The sequence below is a fragment of the Sturnus vulgaris genome, chromosome 3 (genome assembly GCF_052056855.1).
Source record: "Sturnus vulgaris isolate bStuVul1 chromosome 3, bStuVul1.hap1, whole genome shotgun sequence".
Taxonomy (NCBI): Eukaryota; Metazoa; Chordata; class Aves; order Passeriformes; family Sturnidae; genus Sturnus; species Sturnus vulgaris.
Genome location: NC_142245.1, coordinates 113994020 through 114011106, shown reverse-complemented (window position 1 = coordinate 114011106; position 17087 = coordinate 113994020). Strand labels below are relative to the sequence as shown.

At 52.3% G+C, this 17087-nt stretch overlaps 1 protein-coding gene across 2 annotated transcripts; it reads right to left on the bottom strand.

Annotated features, from left to right (window-relative positions):
* Positions 1 to 2645: 2645 nt before the first annotated feature.
* On the bottom strand, positions 2646 to 10849 carry STMN4 (stathmin 4). 2 transcript variants are annotated; one of them, XM_088162609.1, is made up of 6 exons: positions 10733 to 10849; positions 6422 to 6479; positions 5365 to 5460; positions 4289 to 4494; positions 3987 to 4178; positions 2646 to 2842 (listed from the first exon to the last, which is right to left on the bottom strand). In XM_088162609.1, exons 1-6 carry the CDS (start codon positions 10832 to 10834, stop codon positions 2783 to 2785), a joined length of 714 nt encoding a protein of 237 aa, XP_088018735.1. In that variant the 5' UTR covers positions 10835 to 10849; the 3' UTR covers positions 2646 to 2782. The 2 variants fall into 2 exon arrangements, with proteins under 2 accessions (XP_088018735.1, XP_014743679.2); XM_014888193.2 differs by lacking the exon at positions 2646 to 2842 and adding an exon at positions 3027 to 3288.
* Positions 10850 to 17087: the final 6238 nt, after the last annotated feature.

Below are 17087 nucleotides of genomic sequence, written 5' to 3'. Positions count from 1 at the left end.
TCTGGGATGAATTTTTCCATCCTTCCTTTGCCACTGCTTCTATCCCAGGGGCAAATTCCTCCCTTTTGTCCAAGTCTTGGATGAGGGAAGGATGCAGGGAATGCTGGGAGCCTTTTCCAGAGGTTTCCAGGAGAGCTGGGATTTGGGAAAGGGCTGGAGGGCCAGGAGCCAGGGAATGGCTTCCAATGGGAAAGGGGAAATTGGGAAGGAATTCATGGCTGGGCTGGAATTCCCAGAGAATCCCTGGGAACATCCAGGGGAAGGTTGGAGCACCCTGGGATAGTGGGATTGGAATGGGACGGGATTGAAATCCATGGATCCCATCCCAAACCATTCCAGGATTCTGGGATCCAGGACACTCAGGATCCATCCCAAGGGATTTTTATGGAATTCAGGGATGGAAAAGGGAAGTGAAGCCCCTGGATCCTGAAATTCCTTCCCGGAGAGGAGTCGGGATGGGGATGGATCCAATGCCAGGCTGGGAGAGCTGGGACTGGAAGGAATTCCCTGGGAAAGGGATTTGGGAAGGAATTCCTGGCTGGGCTGGAATTCCCAGAGAATCCCTGGATCCCTGGGAGTGTCCAAGGAAAGGCAGGAGCACCCTGGGATAGCAGAAAGCACCAATGGGAGAGCGATGATTCCCAAATCCTCAGGATTCCTCAGGCCACGGAGCGGGATGATCCTGGAATCATGGAATGTTCTGGGTGGGGAGGGATCCCAAAGCTCATCCCATTCCAGGGTCACCTCCCGCCATCCCAGGTTTTTCAGGATGTGTGGATGGATCCATGTCCTCTTTCCCTCCTCCCTTCCTGTCCCACCTGGACACCACAGGAATCCCAGCAGCATCCACAGGGAATCCCAAACCCTTTCCCTGCATTTGTCTGATCCCACACCCACGGGAATCACCCATCCTCAAAAATTCCCAGGATCAGAATCCGGGATCTGGGAGGGTTGGATCAGCAGGAACGGACACTTTGGACCCTCTGGAATGCTGCTCCTAAATTTTGGCCACCATTTTCCAATGGAGCAAAAAAAATGGGAGAGGAACCTTCCCGTTCACTTCCTCCTTGGATCTGGAGCAGGAATTCCCAGGATCTCCCAACCCTGAGGAATGGATGAATTGTCATTGGATATTCCATGGATTCCCTGATGGATCATCCGGCCTCATCCAGCTCCTTCCTGGTTTCCTCCTCTCCCAGCACAGGGATGGAATTTGGATCCAATTCCCTGCTCCATGTCTGGGATGGGAAAACTTCATGGAATGAGACTGGAGCACCCAAATCTTCCAATCCCGCCAGATTTTTGGGAAAAGGGGATGGAAAACAGCGCAGCCTCCCGCCCTAATTCCCTCCCTCTCTCCTTTTCCCGACTCCAGGATGCCCCAATCCCAAAAAAAACCACACGGGAAGCACCGCAGGGATCATGGAAACCAAAGGAAAGGCCAAGGCAGTTTTATTTACATCCGTTGTGTACAAAAAAAAAAAGGGACAGCTCGTGCCACGATCCGACCCCAATCCCATTTTTTCCCCCCTTCCCAGGATTTTCCCAGGGCTCCGGGATCAGGGTGGGCATCTCCTGGCACCGGGAACGAGCCGTGATTCCCTCCGGACCCGGATCGGGGCTTGGAATGCGGAGACCAAACCCCTCGTTCACATCCGGAATCTTGGAATTTTGGGATTGCCACGGCACTGGGAACGCTTCCATGGGAATGGAGGGAATTCCCAACCCCCCCCACCACCCCCGGAAAATCCAATCTTCCTTCTCCCACCCTTCCTGGAGGGAAAGATGGCTCAGGAATGGCACGGCAACTTCCCCAAAAAAAAAAAAAAAAAATCTGGAATACTGGGGGGTTTTCCACCCTCCCTGGTGTCACCAGGAGGTGCCACCGATGTCCCCAAGGGGTTCCCATGGATATTTTTCCCTGCTTTCCTCAGGGCTCCATCCCAACTCCGGCTCTCCACCTTTTTCCCCAATTTTCCCTCATTCCACCCTGGTTTCTCCTGCTGCTCCATCTCCAGGAGCCAATGGTTTTCCAGCTGGGAAAGGGGGGGATTTCATCCAAGAATTCCCACCGGGATTATTTTTTGGGGGAGGTTTTTACAAAAAAACCACTTCTTTGGGAATTCGTGGGGCTTTCCGATTGGGAAGGATCCACGGGCGTCTCTGACAGCCGGAAAAAAAAACCTTTGGAGCGAGGGAATTTCACTCCCTGACCACCTCCAACAGAGGGGAAACTTCTCCCCCTTCCCAAAACGGTGCTGGAAGGGCAAAAAAACACCGGATCTGGGAAGAGATCCCAAATCCAGGCGGGAACAAGAGAGGGAGGGACACCAAGAGATGCCCACGGATGGGATGGGATGGGATGGGATTGGATGGAGAAGACTCCGGAGGGATTCCCGCCCGCCCCCGCCTGCCCAGCACCAAATGAAAGTCACACACGACGCACATTTCCCACAATTCCCTCCCCACCCGCTCCGTATTCCCGGGATTTCTCCCGGGGATCACCTCCTCAGCCCTCGGCTGTCCCCTGGCTGACGGGGCGGGACCCACCCGGTCCCGGGGGTTGGGGCATCCCAAAAAAAAATTCCCCGCCCTCAATCCCTTCCCTCCCCACCCTCCCCCGGAACGACGACGACGACGACTCCGATGGCTTCACCCCTCAACTCGTCACATCCACGAACAAAGAAAGCAGAGGAACGTCCACCATTCCCACACCATTCCGACCTGGAGCTGCGGAAGCCTCCGGCACCTCCCCGGAGCTGTCAGTCCAAGCAGCGCCTCTTTACCTGGAGGCTTCTTCCTTGAGCTCCTTGTTTTTCCTCACTTCTTCCGCGTGTTTGTCCTGTGGGATCGGGAAGGAGGAGGAGGAGGAAGGAGGAGGAAGGAGGAAGGGGAGGAAGGAGGAGGGGAACAGGCGTTAGCCGGGTTCCAGGATTCCGGGATCCCCACGGACAGCGGCTCCGGAGGGGTTGAAGGCACGAGGTTCATCCCGAGGGACGCCACGGATGGGTCACCAGCGTCCTGTCTCCTCCCCTGGGGTCACTTTAAGGGCTGCTGGTGGCACTTGGGGACACTTTGTCCTCGCCCTCTGGCTACGAGGGAGACGTCAACCGTCCCGGGAAGCCCCATGGAGCTGGGATTAGCTGGGATTTTCCGGCATTATCTGGCGCTCTCCGCCTCTGCCCCAACGGAGGCGTTCGGAGAAGGGCACTGGGCGGGCTCCGGATGTTTTGGAGGGAGCTGGAGGTGGTGAGGGTGGGATTTTCCGTGCGGAGGTTGGGAACAGACCTGATTCGGGAGAAAGAAGAGGGGCTGGAAGGGTGGGAATGGCTCCCAGCACGGATCCGTGGGAAGGGGACCAGGGGAAGATCCGCCAGCCCGGAGGTGGGGAAAAGTACGAGGGGATGGGATGGAATTCCCAGAGAAGCTGTGGCTGCCCCTGGGTCTATGGAAGTGTCCGAGGAATGGTTGGACAGGGCTGGGAGAAATCTGGGAAAAATTGGATGGGGCTTGGAGCAGCCTGGGGTAGTCCAAGGAAAAGTTGGACGGGGCTTGGAGAAATCTGGGATAGTCCAAGGAAAGGTTGGACGGGGTTTGGGAAATCTGGGATAGTCCAAGGAAAGGTTGGACGGGGCTTGGAGAAATTTGGGATAGTGGGCAGTGCCAGGGGTGGAACTGGATGATCCTAAAGGTCCCTTCCAACCCAACCATCCTGGGATTCTGCAATTCCTGGGATTCTGTGTCCCATCTTGGTGGGATGTGGGGAAAAACGACCAGGGATCCACGGACAAGACCTGGATCCCAACTCTCCCAAACCTCTGGATCCACCCGAGGAATGACCCCCCCCCCCCCCCTCCATCCCAGTGGGACGCTGCACTCGGATGGGAAGGGAAGTGGGTGCCACCCCGAGAGCCGCCAGCATCCCGAATATCCCCCCCCAAAAAACATCCCCAAACTCATCCCAATCCCTTTTCCCAGGCGCCCACCTTCTCCTGGAGGCGCTCCAACATGGCGGCCAGGTGGGCCTCGCGGTTCTCCTTGTTGGACTCCATCTTCTGCGCCAGCTTCTCCTTGGCCATCTTGATGAAGTTGTTGTTCTCCTCGATGGCCTTCTGGATCACTTCCCGCTCGTGTTCCCGCTTTTCCGCCAGGTGCTTCAGCAGCTCCGCCTCCTGGTACTGGGGACACCGCGGAGGGGACATTCCCGGGATAAGGACGCCGCTTCCCAACCCCCCAAAAAAACCAAAAACGAGGTGTGGGGGGGGGATTTATGGGGTGTCACACTCACCTTTCTCCTCTCCTCCGCCGCTTCCAGCTTCTTCTGGATCTCCTCCAGGGAAGGGTCGCGGCGCCGGGGCAGGGAAGCGTTGAATTCGGGAATTCCGTCGAAGGACGGAGGCTTCAGGATGACCTCGAAGGATTGGCCCGAGGTCCGTTTGTTGAGCTCGATCACTTCCATGTCGGAGATCACGCACCAGGTCAGATCCACCGTGTCTGCGAGGAGGGGGGGAAAAAAGGGCACGGAATGAGGGGCTGGGAATTCCCGTCCCGGGATTCCGAACGCCGAGTGGGATTCCGCCTTTCCTGCTGTCCGTGGGTTTCATCCAAATGCAAGCCTGGGGTTCAGGGATTGGGGATATTTCTGGGAGAGCTGAGGGTTGGGAATGTCCCTGTCTCTCCATCACTCCCTGTTTTGGGAATTGGGAATGGGAACGTGATCCCTTTTCCAGGGTAGATCCCCCAGGAAAACTTGGAAGAGCCCCCATGGCTCTTCCATGGTCACTGGACATGGATTGGGATGAATCACCCAGAGCTGAAAAACATGGAGCTGGAATTCTGGGATGAAGGAATGAAGTCGTGCTGGATCCCATGGGGCCAGGTTGGGAATATTTGGGAGAGCTGAGGGTTTGGAATGTCCTTGTGTCCCTGTTTTGGGAATTGGGAATGGGAATGTGATCCCATTTCCAGGGTAGATCCCCCTTGGACTGGACATTTTTTTCCATGGTCTCTGGACATGGATCAGACTGGAAAACACGGAGCCCAAACTCTGGGATGAGGGAATGAAGGGATCCCAGAGCTCCTCCGGATCCCAACCCATCTGTGGGGCAAAGTGGGGAATATCTGGGAGAGTTGAGGGGGCTGAGTTTGCCCAATCCCCTCCAGATCCCAAAAAATTCAGTTGAATTCCTGAATTCAAAAATTCTGCTGAATTCCCAAAAAATTCCCAAAAATTCAGTTCAAGCCTGGCCCCGCTCATGCCAAAGGTGGGGGGGGGGGGGGGGGGGGGGGGGGGGAGATTTGAAGCCCTCCCCAAGAGATCCCGGAATTCTGGGAATTGTGTTGGGATTGGGAAGGGGGTCCCACCTTCGTAGGTGTAGGTCGGTTTGTTGAGGGGATCCGACAGGAAACAGGAGCAGAAGAGGGAGACGAGGGGCAGCTCCTTCATCTTCTCCTTGTAGGCTGGGAAGAGAATTCGGGATTCGGGATCAGAGCGGCTCCAGGTGCCGGGAAAAGGGTTGGGATGGAAGGAAAAGGGAGGGAGGGGTTCCCAAGTGCCAGGGAAAGGGGTGGGATTGGGGTCAGAGGGATGGGGGCACTTCCACATTCTAGGGAAGTGTAGGATTGGGATCAGAGGTGTTGAGGGATTTCCAAGTGCCAGGGAAGGGATGGGATTGGGATCAGAAGGATGGGGAGGCTCCAGGTGCCAGGAAAAGTTTGGGATTGGGATCAGAGGGGTGTGAGGGCAGATTCCATGTGCCAGGGAAAGAGTGGGATCGGGATCAGAGGGGTTGAGGGATTTCCAAGTGCCAGGAAAGGGATGGGATTGGGATCAAAGGGATGGGGGAATTTCCACATTCCAGGGAAGTGTAGGATTGGGATCAGAGGGGTTGAGGGATTTCCAAGTGCCAGGGAAGGGTGGAATTGGGATCAGAGGGATGAGGAGGTTCCACGTGCCAGGAAAGGGGTGGGATTGGGATCAGAAGGGTGTGGGGGGATTCGATGTGACAGGGAAGAGTGGGATTGGGATCAGAGGGGTTGAGGAATTTCCAAGTGCCAGGGAAGGTTGGGATTGGGTTTAGAGGGATGGGGGGACTTCCACATTCCAGGGAAGGGATGAGATCAGGATCAGAAGGATGAGGGGGGATTCCATGTGCCAGGGAAGGGGTGGAATTGGGATAAAAGGGGTGGGTGGGAGCTCCACATGGCAGGAAAAGTTTGTGATTGGGGTCAGAGGGATGAGGAGGCTCCATGTGCCAAGGAAGTTTTGGGAATGGTATCAGAGGGATAGGGGGATTTCCACATTCCAGGGAAGGTTTGGGATTGGGATCAGAGGGATGGAGGGATTTCCACATTCCAGGGAAAGGTTTGGGATCGGGATGATAGCCAGCCCCATTTTGGGATCGGGATGGGGGTGCCGTACCGGCCAGAGTCATGGCAAGGAAATCCTTGGAATTGTGCAGGAAGAGCAATCCTGGGACCTGCAGAGGGAAGGAAGGGATCAGGTCAGTGGTGGAATCCTGGGAATGGGATTGGGATGGGATGGGATCCATGGGATGGGATGGGATAATGGGATGGGAACATGGAATGGGAAAATGGGAAAATGGGAAAATGGGAAAATGGGAAATTGGGAAAATGTGATGGGATGGGCACTGGCATAGGGATAATGGGATAATGAGATAATGGGATATGGGATGGGATCCATGGAATGGGATGGGATGGAATGGGATTGGAATGGGATGGGATGGGATGGAACTGGGATGTGGATTGGGATGGGGTGGGAATGCACTGGGATAATGGGATATGGGATACAGGATATGGGATATGGGATCCATGGGATGGGATGGATGGGATTGGGATTGAGATTGGGATGGGGTGGGAATGCAGTGGGATAATGGGATATGGGATGGGGTGGACACACACCAGAATGATGGACACATCCCATGGGATGTTCCTGGCACACGCAGCCATTCCCAGCTCCGTATTCCCAACCCACACACGTGAGGACACGTGCTGGGAACCACACCTGGACACACCTGGACACACCTGGACACACCTGGACACACCTGGACCCCTCCCAAATTCCCTCTCCAATCCCCCCCACTCTTGTCCCGAAATTCCCAATCCTCAGCTCCCCCCTTCCTGGTGCTCCAGGATCCTCTCCCACATCCCACTGGGATCTTTCCCAGGGTTTCCATGGAAATGGGAGCATCCCCTGGGGCTCGCAATGGGAATTGGGAATCAGGAAAACCAGGATAATCCGGGCTGCTCCCCATTCCCAGGGGATTTGGGTGGCATTCCCCGTGGAAACACCCTTCCCGAAGCATGGAACGAGGTGGAATTTTGGGATGAAAATCCAGGAATAATCCCAAATCCCTCCTTTAAAACAGGGATCCTTAAACCCCTGCGGCTCCCTAGGGAATGAGCATTCCAGGGCTGTGCCACGCCCCACCCATCCCAAAAAATCCCAGCCCTCATCCCCTCAATCCCACTGGGATCTGCCTCGGGAATCCCAAAAATCCCCCAGCTGCAGCTTCTGGGGGTTACTGGGAGTGGGAATGGGGACAAAATGTGGGAATTTCCTGCTGGGATCATCATCCACTTTTCCAGGTGCCCGCCGGGGCGGGGCTGGTGGGAATGATTCCGATGGATTCCTGGAGCATGGATAACCCGGCTGGAATTGATTCCCTGGCTCCTGCCTCCCTGCTGCTGGCATTCCCAGCCCAAATTCCTGCTTTTCCCTGGGAAAATCCACTGGTATTCCATGCCCCGGATAAAATGTGGGAATTGCCTGCTGGAGGGGGAATGGGAAATGGGATCCATCCCTATGGATATGGCTGGAAAAATAATGGGATTGATCCCTATGGATATGGCTGGAAAAATAATGGGATCCATCCCTATGGATGCAGATGGAAAATAGGATTTATTCCTATGGATATGGCTGGAAAAATAATGGGATCCATCCCTATGGATACAGCTGGAAAATGGGATCCATCCCTATATGGATATGGCTGGAAAATGGGATCCATCCCTACATGGATATGGCTGGAAAATGGGATTCATCCCCATGGATACAGCTGGAAAAATAATGGGATTGATCCTTATGGATATGGCTGGGAAATGGGATCCATCCCTATGGGTGGGAGGGGAGTGGTCCAGCCCCATTCCTGCCTGGATGAATTCGCTTTTCCAGGTTTTTGGAGGAGGGAGGGAATTCCCTCCCTGCCCCGTTCCCAATGGGAGTGGGTCGTGGTTGGGGATCTGCCTCTGTCATCCCAAAATTCCAGCAGGGATGGAATGATCCCATTCCCAGCCAGGTGATCCCATTCCCAACCAGGTGATCCCATTCCTGGCCATACAATCCCATTCCCGGCTGCACAGTCCCACTCCTGACCAGGTGATCCCATTCCCGGCCAGGTGATCCCATTCCTGACCACATGATCCCATTCCCACACAGGCAATCCCATTCCTGGCCATGCCATCCCATTCCCAGCCACCTGATCCCATTCCTGACCACACAATCCCAATGATGACCACAGGATCCCATTCCTGGCCAGGTGATCCCATTCCTGAAGACACAATCCCATTCCTGACCACGCCCTCCTATTCCCAGCCAGGTGATCCCATTCCTGACCACATGATCCCATTCCCTGTCAGGTAATCCCATTCCTGACCAGGTGATCCCATTCCTGACCACACAAATGATCCCATTCCCGACCACATGATCCCATTCCCAGAGAGGCAATCCTATTCCTGGCCATACCATCCCTTTCCTGGCTGCACAGTCCCATTCCTGACCACATGATCCCATTCCCAGCCAGGCACTCCCATTCCTGACCACGCCCTCCTATTCCTGGCCAGGTGATCCCATTCCCGACTGCACAATCCTATTCCCAGCCAAGTGATCCAATTCCTGACCACACGATCCCATTCCCAGTCACACAATGATCCCATTCCCAGTCACACAATGATCCCATTCCCAGTGACACAATCCCATTCCCGACCACATGATCCTATTCCTGACCACATCACCCCATTCCCAGTGACACAATCCCATTCCCAGCCACACAATCCCATTCCCAGTGACACAATGATCCCATTCCCAGTCACACGATCCCATTCCCAGTCACACGATCCCATTCCTGACCACACAATCCCATTCCCAGGCACACAATCCCATTCCCAGGCACACAATGATCCCATTCCCAGGCACACAATCCCATTCCCAGTCTCACAATCCCATTCCCAGTCACACAATCCCATTCCCATCCCGCCGCACGTGGCAGGGAGACAGATCCCGATCCACCCCTCCCCCCAGGGCTGCCACCCCTTTTCCCACCCGGAATTCCAAGCCAAAGACCCTCCCATCTCCCATTTTTTTTTTTTTTTCCCCCTGGAAAAAGCATCCAGCGATGGGTGGAGGAATGGGAAGGGGTTTGGGGTGGGAGCTCCCCATTCCCTGGAATCTTGGGAAGCTCCAGAGGGGGGGGAAAAAGCGGGATGGCAGCGCCCCCTCCCTCCCTCCCTCCCTCCCTCCCCCTCGCTTTTTCCCTCTCCCTGGAATAAAAATTCCAGCGGCTGCTGCCGCCGGCTCCGCTCCCACATTTTGGGGGGCTCTGGGTGGGGCCGCCCAGCCCCCGAGGGTGCAAAATCCCGGGAATGCTGAGGATCCTCCAAGGATGACAGGGTGAGGGTCTCCCAAAAAATTCGGGAGGGCAGGGGGATCCCAGGAATGAGGAGGGTCCGCCTCAGGAATTTGGGATTCCGACGATGCTGGGGGGGGGGGGGTGTGTGAAATCCCGGGATTTTGGAGGGTTCGGGTCCTTCCCGAGGATTTTAGGGATGCAGAATCCCGGGATTTTGGGGGTGGGGATCCCTCAGGAATAATGAAGGTGCAGAATCCCGGAATTTTGGGGGGTTCAGGTTCCACGAGAATTTTTAGGATGGAGAATCCCGGGATTTTGGGGGTGCAGATCCGTCAGGAATACTGAGAGTGCAGAATCCAGGAATTTTGGGGGCTCAGGTCCCCCGAGGATTTTTAGGATGGAGAATCCCGGGATTTTGGGGGGGCGGATCACTCAGGAATAATGAAGGTGCAGAATCCCGGAATTTTGGGGGGTTCAGGTTCCACGAGGATTTTTAGGATGGAGAATCCCGGGATTTTGGGGTGTTCCGGTCCTTCCCGAGGATTTTGAGGTTGCAGAATCCCGGGATTTTGGGATTTCAGGTCCCTCAGGAATGGGGGTCCCCGAGGATACTGAGAAAGCGAAGGGGTGGGGGGGGGGTGGGGGGGTCCCCCAAGGATTTTGGGGGGGGGGTGTGGGTGGATTTTGCGGATCCCAGGAAAATTCTGGGAATTCTGGGAATGCTGGGGGTGAGGATCCCTCAGGAATTCTGGGGGGTGCGGAGCCCCCGAGGACGCTGATTCCCCCTCCCCCTCCACCCCAAATTGGGGGCGGCAGCCGAGGATGAGGATGAGGATGGTGGGGGGGGTGGGGATAAAGGAGAATTCCAGGCTGGGAAGAGCGGGACGAGCACCCCAAAATCGCTGAGGGACACCCGAGGCGGGGGCGACAAAATCGGGGAGAGAGACCCCACCCCAAAAAAAAACCCCCCCTCTCCCCCAAAATCTTATCCCCCCATAAAAACCCCACTGCTCTCAACCCCCCTCCTCCCCCAGCCCCAAATCCATCCCAAACCCCCCGAAATTCCCAAAAATTCCTGCCGGACTCACCCCACGGCGGTGGTCGCGCTGCTCCTGGCGCTCTCCCGGCTCCTTTAACGCGGCTTTGGAATATCCCGGGCGGGGGGTCCCCAGCGCCCCCCATGACATCATCGCCCGGCTCTCTGATTGGCGGAGAGCCCGTGCGAATGAGGGCCCCGCCCGGTGACGTCACAGCCCGCAGCTATTTTGGGGTTGGAGCAGGGAAAGGGGGGAAAAAAAATGGGAAAAAAAAAAAAGGGATGGTGAAAAAAATAAGAAAAAAAAGGATGGGTGGAAAAATCAAGGGATTAAGGGGAAAAAAAGGGGATTTGGGGGAAAAAAAGGGGATTTTGGGGTGGGAATGGAAGGATGGGTGCAGAGCTGAGCAGGGACAAAGTGACAAAGGGACACGGAGGGGTTTGGGGTGTCGCGAGGGGGGCGGAGTGTCACTGGACCCTGCTGGTCACGTGGCGGGGACATCGGGGGGGGTCCCCCAAATTTGGGGGGCAGTGGAGTGACATCGATGTGGGGGACATTGGGGTGACCCCCAAATTTGGGGGACAGTGAGGTGACAGTGATATGGGGGGACAGTGAGGTGACAGTGATATGGGGGGACATTGGGGTGACAGCGATATCGGGGCACAATGGGGTGTCTCACAAATTTGGGGGGCAGAGAGGTGACATCGATATGGGGGACAGTGGGGTGTCCCTTAAATTTGGGGGGCAATGGGGTGACATCGATATAGGGGACAATGGGGTGACATCAATATGGGGGGACACTGGGGTGTCCCCCAAATCTGGGGGACAATGGGGTGACATCTCCAGGGTGAGGGACAGTGGGGTGACATCAGTATGGGGGTGACATCTCATACTGGGGTACAATGGGGTGACATCGATATGGGGCACAAGGGGGTGTCCCCTAAATTTGGGGGGCAGTGAGATGACATTTCCAAGATGGAGAACAATGGGGTGACATCGATATGGGGACACAACGCGGTGCCCCCCAAAATGGGGGGTAGTGGGGTGGCATTTCCAAGATGGAGGAACAAGGGGGTGACATCAATGTTTGGGGACAATGAGGTGTCCCCTCGATCCTGGGGGACAATGGGGTGACATTTCCAAGATTTGGGGACAATGGGGGTGTCCCCTCCATCCTGGAGGACAAAGGGGTGACATCGCCAAGATCCGGGGTGACATTTCCAAGATTTGGGGACAATGGGGTGACACCTCCAAGATAATGGGTCCTGTCTATCCTGGGGGACAATGGGGGTGTCCCCTCGATCCTGGGGGACAATGGGGTGACATCTCCAAGATTTGGGGACAATGGGGTGACATGTCCAAGGTTTGGGGACAATGGGGATGTCCCCTCCATCCTGGGGAACAAAGGGGTGACATCTCCAGGATTTGGGGTGACATTTCCAAGATTTGGGGACAATGGGGTGTCCCCTGCACCCTCCCAACCCCAGACCACATCCCAATCCCATCCCTGCCCCATTCCCAGCCCCAAATTCCCGCCCGGACTCGTCCTCTCCTCCATCCCAAATCCGGGCCATGGGAACACAGAGAGGCCGAGCCCCAGATCCCGGAACTATTTTAGGGCCGTTCCTGGGACGAGCAGAGAACTCCAGGGAATCCAGGTGGGCCAAGGGCACCTCCGGAATGCTGAGTCCTTCCCAAATTCCCCAAATCCGGCCTCATCCCGGCCTATTTTCCGCCGGCACCTCTGGGAATCATCCCGGTATTTTTAGGCTCCGATTTTTTTTCCGTTACGCACGGAGCACCGGGAGGGTTTTGGGAACGTGGATCCTTCTGGAAAAGGGATTTAGGGTGGGTTTGGGGGGGGGGGGGTGGGGCAGGATATCGGGAAGGAATTTGGGGGTGAAAGGAATATTCGGGCTCTGGAATGTTGGATGGGGTTTTGGGGAAATCTGGGATAGGGGTGGGATTTAGGGATCATCCCCCACCCAAACCATTCCACGATCCAACGATTCCACGGGAGCTGAAATCCCCAAAGGATCCCCCCGGGATCTTTTCCCTGCTGGGAAGGGCAGGATTTGGGATTCCCATGGAAAGGACTGGAGAACATTCCAGAGGGACAAAGGCTGGGAAAGGGTCAAATCCCAGTGGCCAAGTTGGGGACAAAGAGCCCTTCAGTGGCTCCGGGGACGTCCCGGCCGTGCCTGGCACCGGCGGCTCCTTTGACATTCCCGGGATCCAGGCCCTTCCCAGGATCCCACCCCCTCCCTGTCCCCATGGATCAAATCCCGGAGCCAGGAATGGCTCTGGGAGGGTCACACCTGGAGGTGGCTTCTGTCACCCATTTCAGGAGTGGCTTTTTCAGGGATTTGGGATCAAATCCTGGAGCTGGGAACGGCACTGGGAGCCCTGCGAGGGTCACACCTGGAGGTGGCTCTGTGTCCCAAACTTCAGGAATGGCTTTTTTAGGGATTTGGGATCAAATCCTGGAGCCGGGGACACTCGGTGGCCACATTCCCTAAGGATTGTCTCTCTCTATCCTGGATACTCCAATGCTGGGAATTTTAATTTTTTTTTTCCCCAGCAGCGTGTGCTGATCCCAGATAAAGGAAGTTCAGGAAAAGGAAGTCCTGGAAATTTGGGATTCCCCAGGGATATGGGAACCTGCAGCTCTCAACCCTTTTCCATCCACACCAAACCATTCCTGGGATCAGCTGGATCATCCCCAGGGAATGCTGGGAGCCTTTTCCAGAGGTTTCCAGGAGAGCTGGGATTTGGGAAAGGGCTGGAGGGCCAGGAGCCAGGGAATGGCTTCCAGTGGGAAAGGGGAGCTCGGGGTGGGATCTTGGGAAGGAATTCCTGGCTGGGCTGGAATTCCCAGAGAATCCCTGGGAACATCCAAGGAAACGTTGGATCACCCCGGGATATCAGGAAGACCTGGGGTTGGGATTTCAGCTCCTTCCCATCCAAGCCTTTCCCTTTCCAGGATTCCCATCCCTGGGAATGCCGAGGGCTCCCGGGAATCCCGGAGAATCTTCCCGGGACGCTCCCGCATCCCCCAAATCCCCCAAATCCTTGGGATGCTCCGGGTTCCAGCAGGGAGGGGAGGGGCGGGGCAAAGGCGCGGTGTCGAGTCGTGATTGGTCAGAAATGACATCATCCACGAGAAACAGCCAATGGGGAGCCGGCGGCTGTGGAGGCCCCGCCCCGAATCCTGGGAGAGTCCAAGGGGATGCCGGGAATGGGGGGGGGGGGGGGGAATTGTGGGAAAAATGGGGAATAAGGGATGGGATTTTTGTTGGAAACCGGGATGAGAATGGGAAAAACGGGGGGAATGAATAAAAATAAATGCGAAATAAACGGAAAATTAATTTAAAAATAAAATGGAATTGATTAAAATCAAAAAATAAAATAAAATAAAAGAGAATAAAAGAGAATAAAATAAAAGAGAATAAAAGAGAATAAAATAAAATAAAATAAAATAAAATAAAATAAAATAAAATAAAATAAAATAAAATAAAATAAAATAAAATAAAATTAATAATATAAAGTAAAATAACAAAATGAAATGAAATGGAATAAAATAAAAATTATTTTTCATTTAAAAATAAATATTGAATAAATCAATATTCATGAATTTAAAGAAATACATATTTTAAATAAAATGATAGATTTATGTATATATTTTTATATTTAAATAAATAAATTTATAAATAAGTTTATAAATAGAATTAAAATAAGCAGAAAAAGAGAAATATAAAATAAATTCCAAATAAATTTAAAATAAATGAAAAAAATAAATATAAAATTAATCTTAAAAATATAGAATGAATATAAAATAAATAAAAGCAAAATCCGCCAAAAATATGACATAAAATAAATATAAAAATAAATATAAAATAAATGCAGCACCCTCAAAAATACAAAATAAAATTTTTTTAAAAATTTAAAATTATGCTAAATAATTACGTTTGATTGAATAAATACATCTATATAAAATATAGAATACAACATTATATATAAAAGAAATATAAAAAAAATAATTAATTTATACATAAATTAATAAATTTTTAAAATTACGATAAACATTTAAAAAAAGAGAAAGTAAGCGTAAAAATAGGAATAAACAAAAATAAAAAATAAAAGCTAAAATGAAAATCTAAAAAAATAAAGGAGTGAAAAAATAGTTTTCCAATAAGAGTGAAAATAACAGTCAACAAAAGTAAAAATTAATTCGAACATTTTAGAAATAGAATTATTTTACATTTAAAGTTGAAATAAAAGCATAGAGAAGAAAAATGAAAATTAAATTTAAATTTTAAATTAAATTTAAAATTAAATTTTTTTTAAAAAGCAGGCATTAACATCTAAAAGTGAAATAAATCAAAACCCCCCAAAAATAAAAACAAATTTAAAAATAAAAATAAGGGAAAAGAAAATAAAATTAATGAGATCCTTCCAAGGCAGAATCCTCTTTTCCCCGGCAGGAATTCCAGGTTTTGGGATGGAAATTCTGGAGAGGAACCCCCCGAGCCCTCCCAGAGCTTCCCCCACATTTATCCCCCCAAAATTCCCGGGAGAAACGGGAAAAGCTCCAGGCCTGGAATTCCCAAATGAGTCCCAAACGTGCCCGAGGTGGAGTTGGGATCCCCAAAATTCCAGGAAGGGCCAGGATTGTGGGAATTGTTGGGATGTGGGATGGGGTAATGGGGTGGGATAATGGGATTGGGATAATGGGATTGGGATTGGGATGGGATAACGGGATGGGATTGGGATGGGATGGAGCAAGACTGGGATAAAATGGGATTGGGGTGGTGATGCAGGATTAGGATTGGGATTGGGATTGGATAATGGGAAATTGGGAAAATGGGAAAAGGGGAAAATGGGAAAAGGGGAAAATGGGAAAATGGGATGGGATGGGATTGAGGCTGGGATTGAAGCTGGGATTGGGGTGGTGATGCAGGATTAGGATTGGGATTGGATAAAGGGAAAAAGGGAAAATGGGAAAATGGGAAAATGGGAAAATGGGATGCGATAATGGGATGGGATAATGGGATGGGATAATAGGATGGAGCAAGATTGGGAAAAAATGGGATTGGGATTGGGATAAAATGGGATTGAGGTGGGGATGCACGATTAGGATTGGGATTGGATAAAGGGGAAAAAGGGAAAAAGGGAAAAAGGGAAAAAAGGGAAAAAGGGAAAATGGGAAAATGGGAAAATGGGAAAATGGGAAAATGAGAAGATGGGAAGATGGGAAGATGGGAAGATGGGAAGATGGGATAATGGGATGGGATGGAGCAAGATTGGGAAAAATGGGATTGGGATTGAGGTGGGGATGTAGGATTAGGATTGAAATTGGGATGCAATGGGATGGGAATGCAGGATTGGGATTGGGGCTGGAGTTGGGATTGGGATGGGATTGCAGGATTAGAAAGGGATGGGATTGAGGCTGGGATTGTGATTGGGAATAGGAATGCAGGATTGGGATTGGGATAAGAGGGTGGGATAATGGGATTAGGATGGGAAGATGGGATAATGGGGTGATGGAACTGGGATGGGATAATGGGATGGAATTGGGATGGAGCAAGAGTGGGATAGGGATTGGGATTGGGGTTGAAGTTGGGATTGGGGTGGGGATGCAGGATTGGGATTGGATAATGGGAAAATGGGAAGATGGGATAATGGGAAGATGGGATTAGGATGGGATGGAGCAAGATTGGGATAAAATGGGATTGGGTTGCAAAGGGATGGGATGGGAATGCAGGATTGGGATTGAGGTTGGATTTGGAGTTGGGATTCGGATGGGAATGCAGGATTAGAAAGGGATGGGATTGAGGTTGGGATTGTGAATAGGAATGCAGGATTGGGATTGGGATGAGATGGGATCATGGGATGGGATGGGATACAGGGATCTGGGATGGGATAGGATGGGATAATGGGATGGGATGGGATACAGGGATCTGGGATGGGATGCAGGGATCTGGGATGGGATGCAGGGATCTGGGATGCTCCCCCTGCTTTTCCTCCTCTCCCGTATCCCATTGGAATCCGGGCAGGAAAAAAAAAGCAGAAAAAGGGCAGGAAAAAGGCAGGAAAAGGGCAGGAAAAAGGATAGGAAAAGGAAAATAAAAAGAGCAGGAAAAATGTAGGAAAAAGGCAGGAAAAAGGTAGGAAAAGGGCAGGAAGAGCCACCCAGGTCCTTCCCTTTCCCCATGGAATCACCTGAAATCCCAAGCACTCACCTGGATTTGGAAAACAAACAAACAAACATTTGGGCAGAATCAACTCCGGATAAAAATTCCAAACTTCCTCCATTTCCCAGCACATCTTCACTGGATTCCTGGAGCTGGGAATTCTGGGAAAAACCCCTGGGAGGGATAAAGCCATGAGGAAAAACAGGATGGAG

Coding starts and splice junctions, on each gene's coding strand:
- STMN4 (XM_014888193.2), bottom strand. CDS start 10,834: ATGATGTCATGGGGGGCGCTGGGGACCCCCCGCCCGGGATATTCCAAA. Junction 4,495..5,364: donor ACCGACCTACACCTACGAAG/GTGGGACCCCCT, acceptor CCCTCCTCGCAG/ACACGGTGGATCTGACCTGG. Junction 4,179..4,288: donor CGGCGGAGGAGAGGAGAAAG/GTGAGTGTGACA, acceptor CGGTGTCCCCAG/TACCAGGAGGCGGAGCTGCT.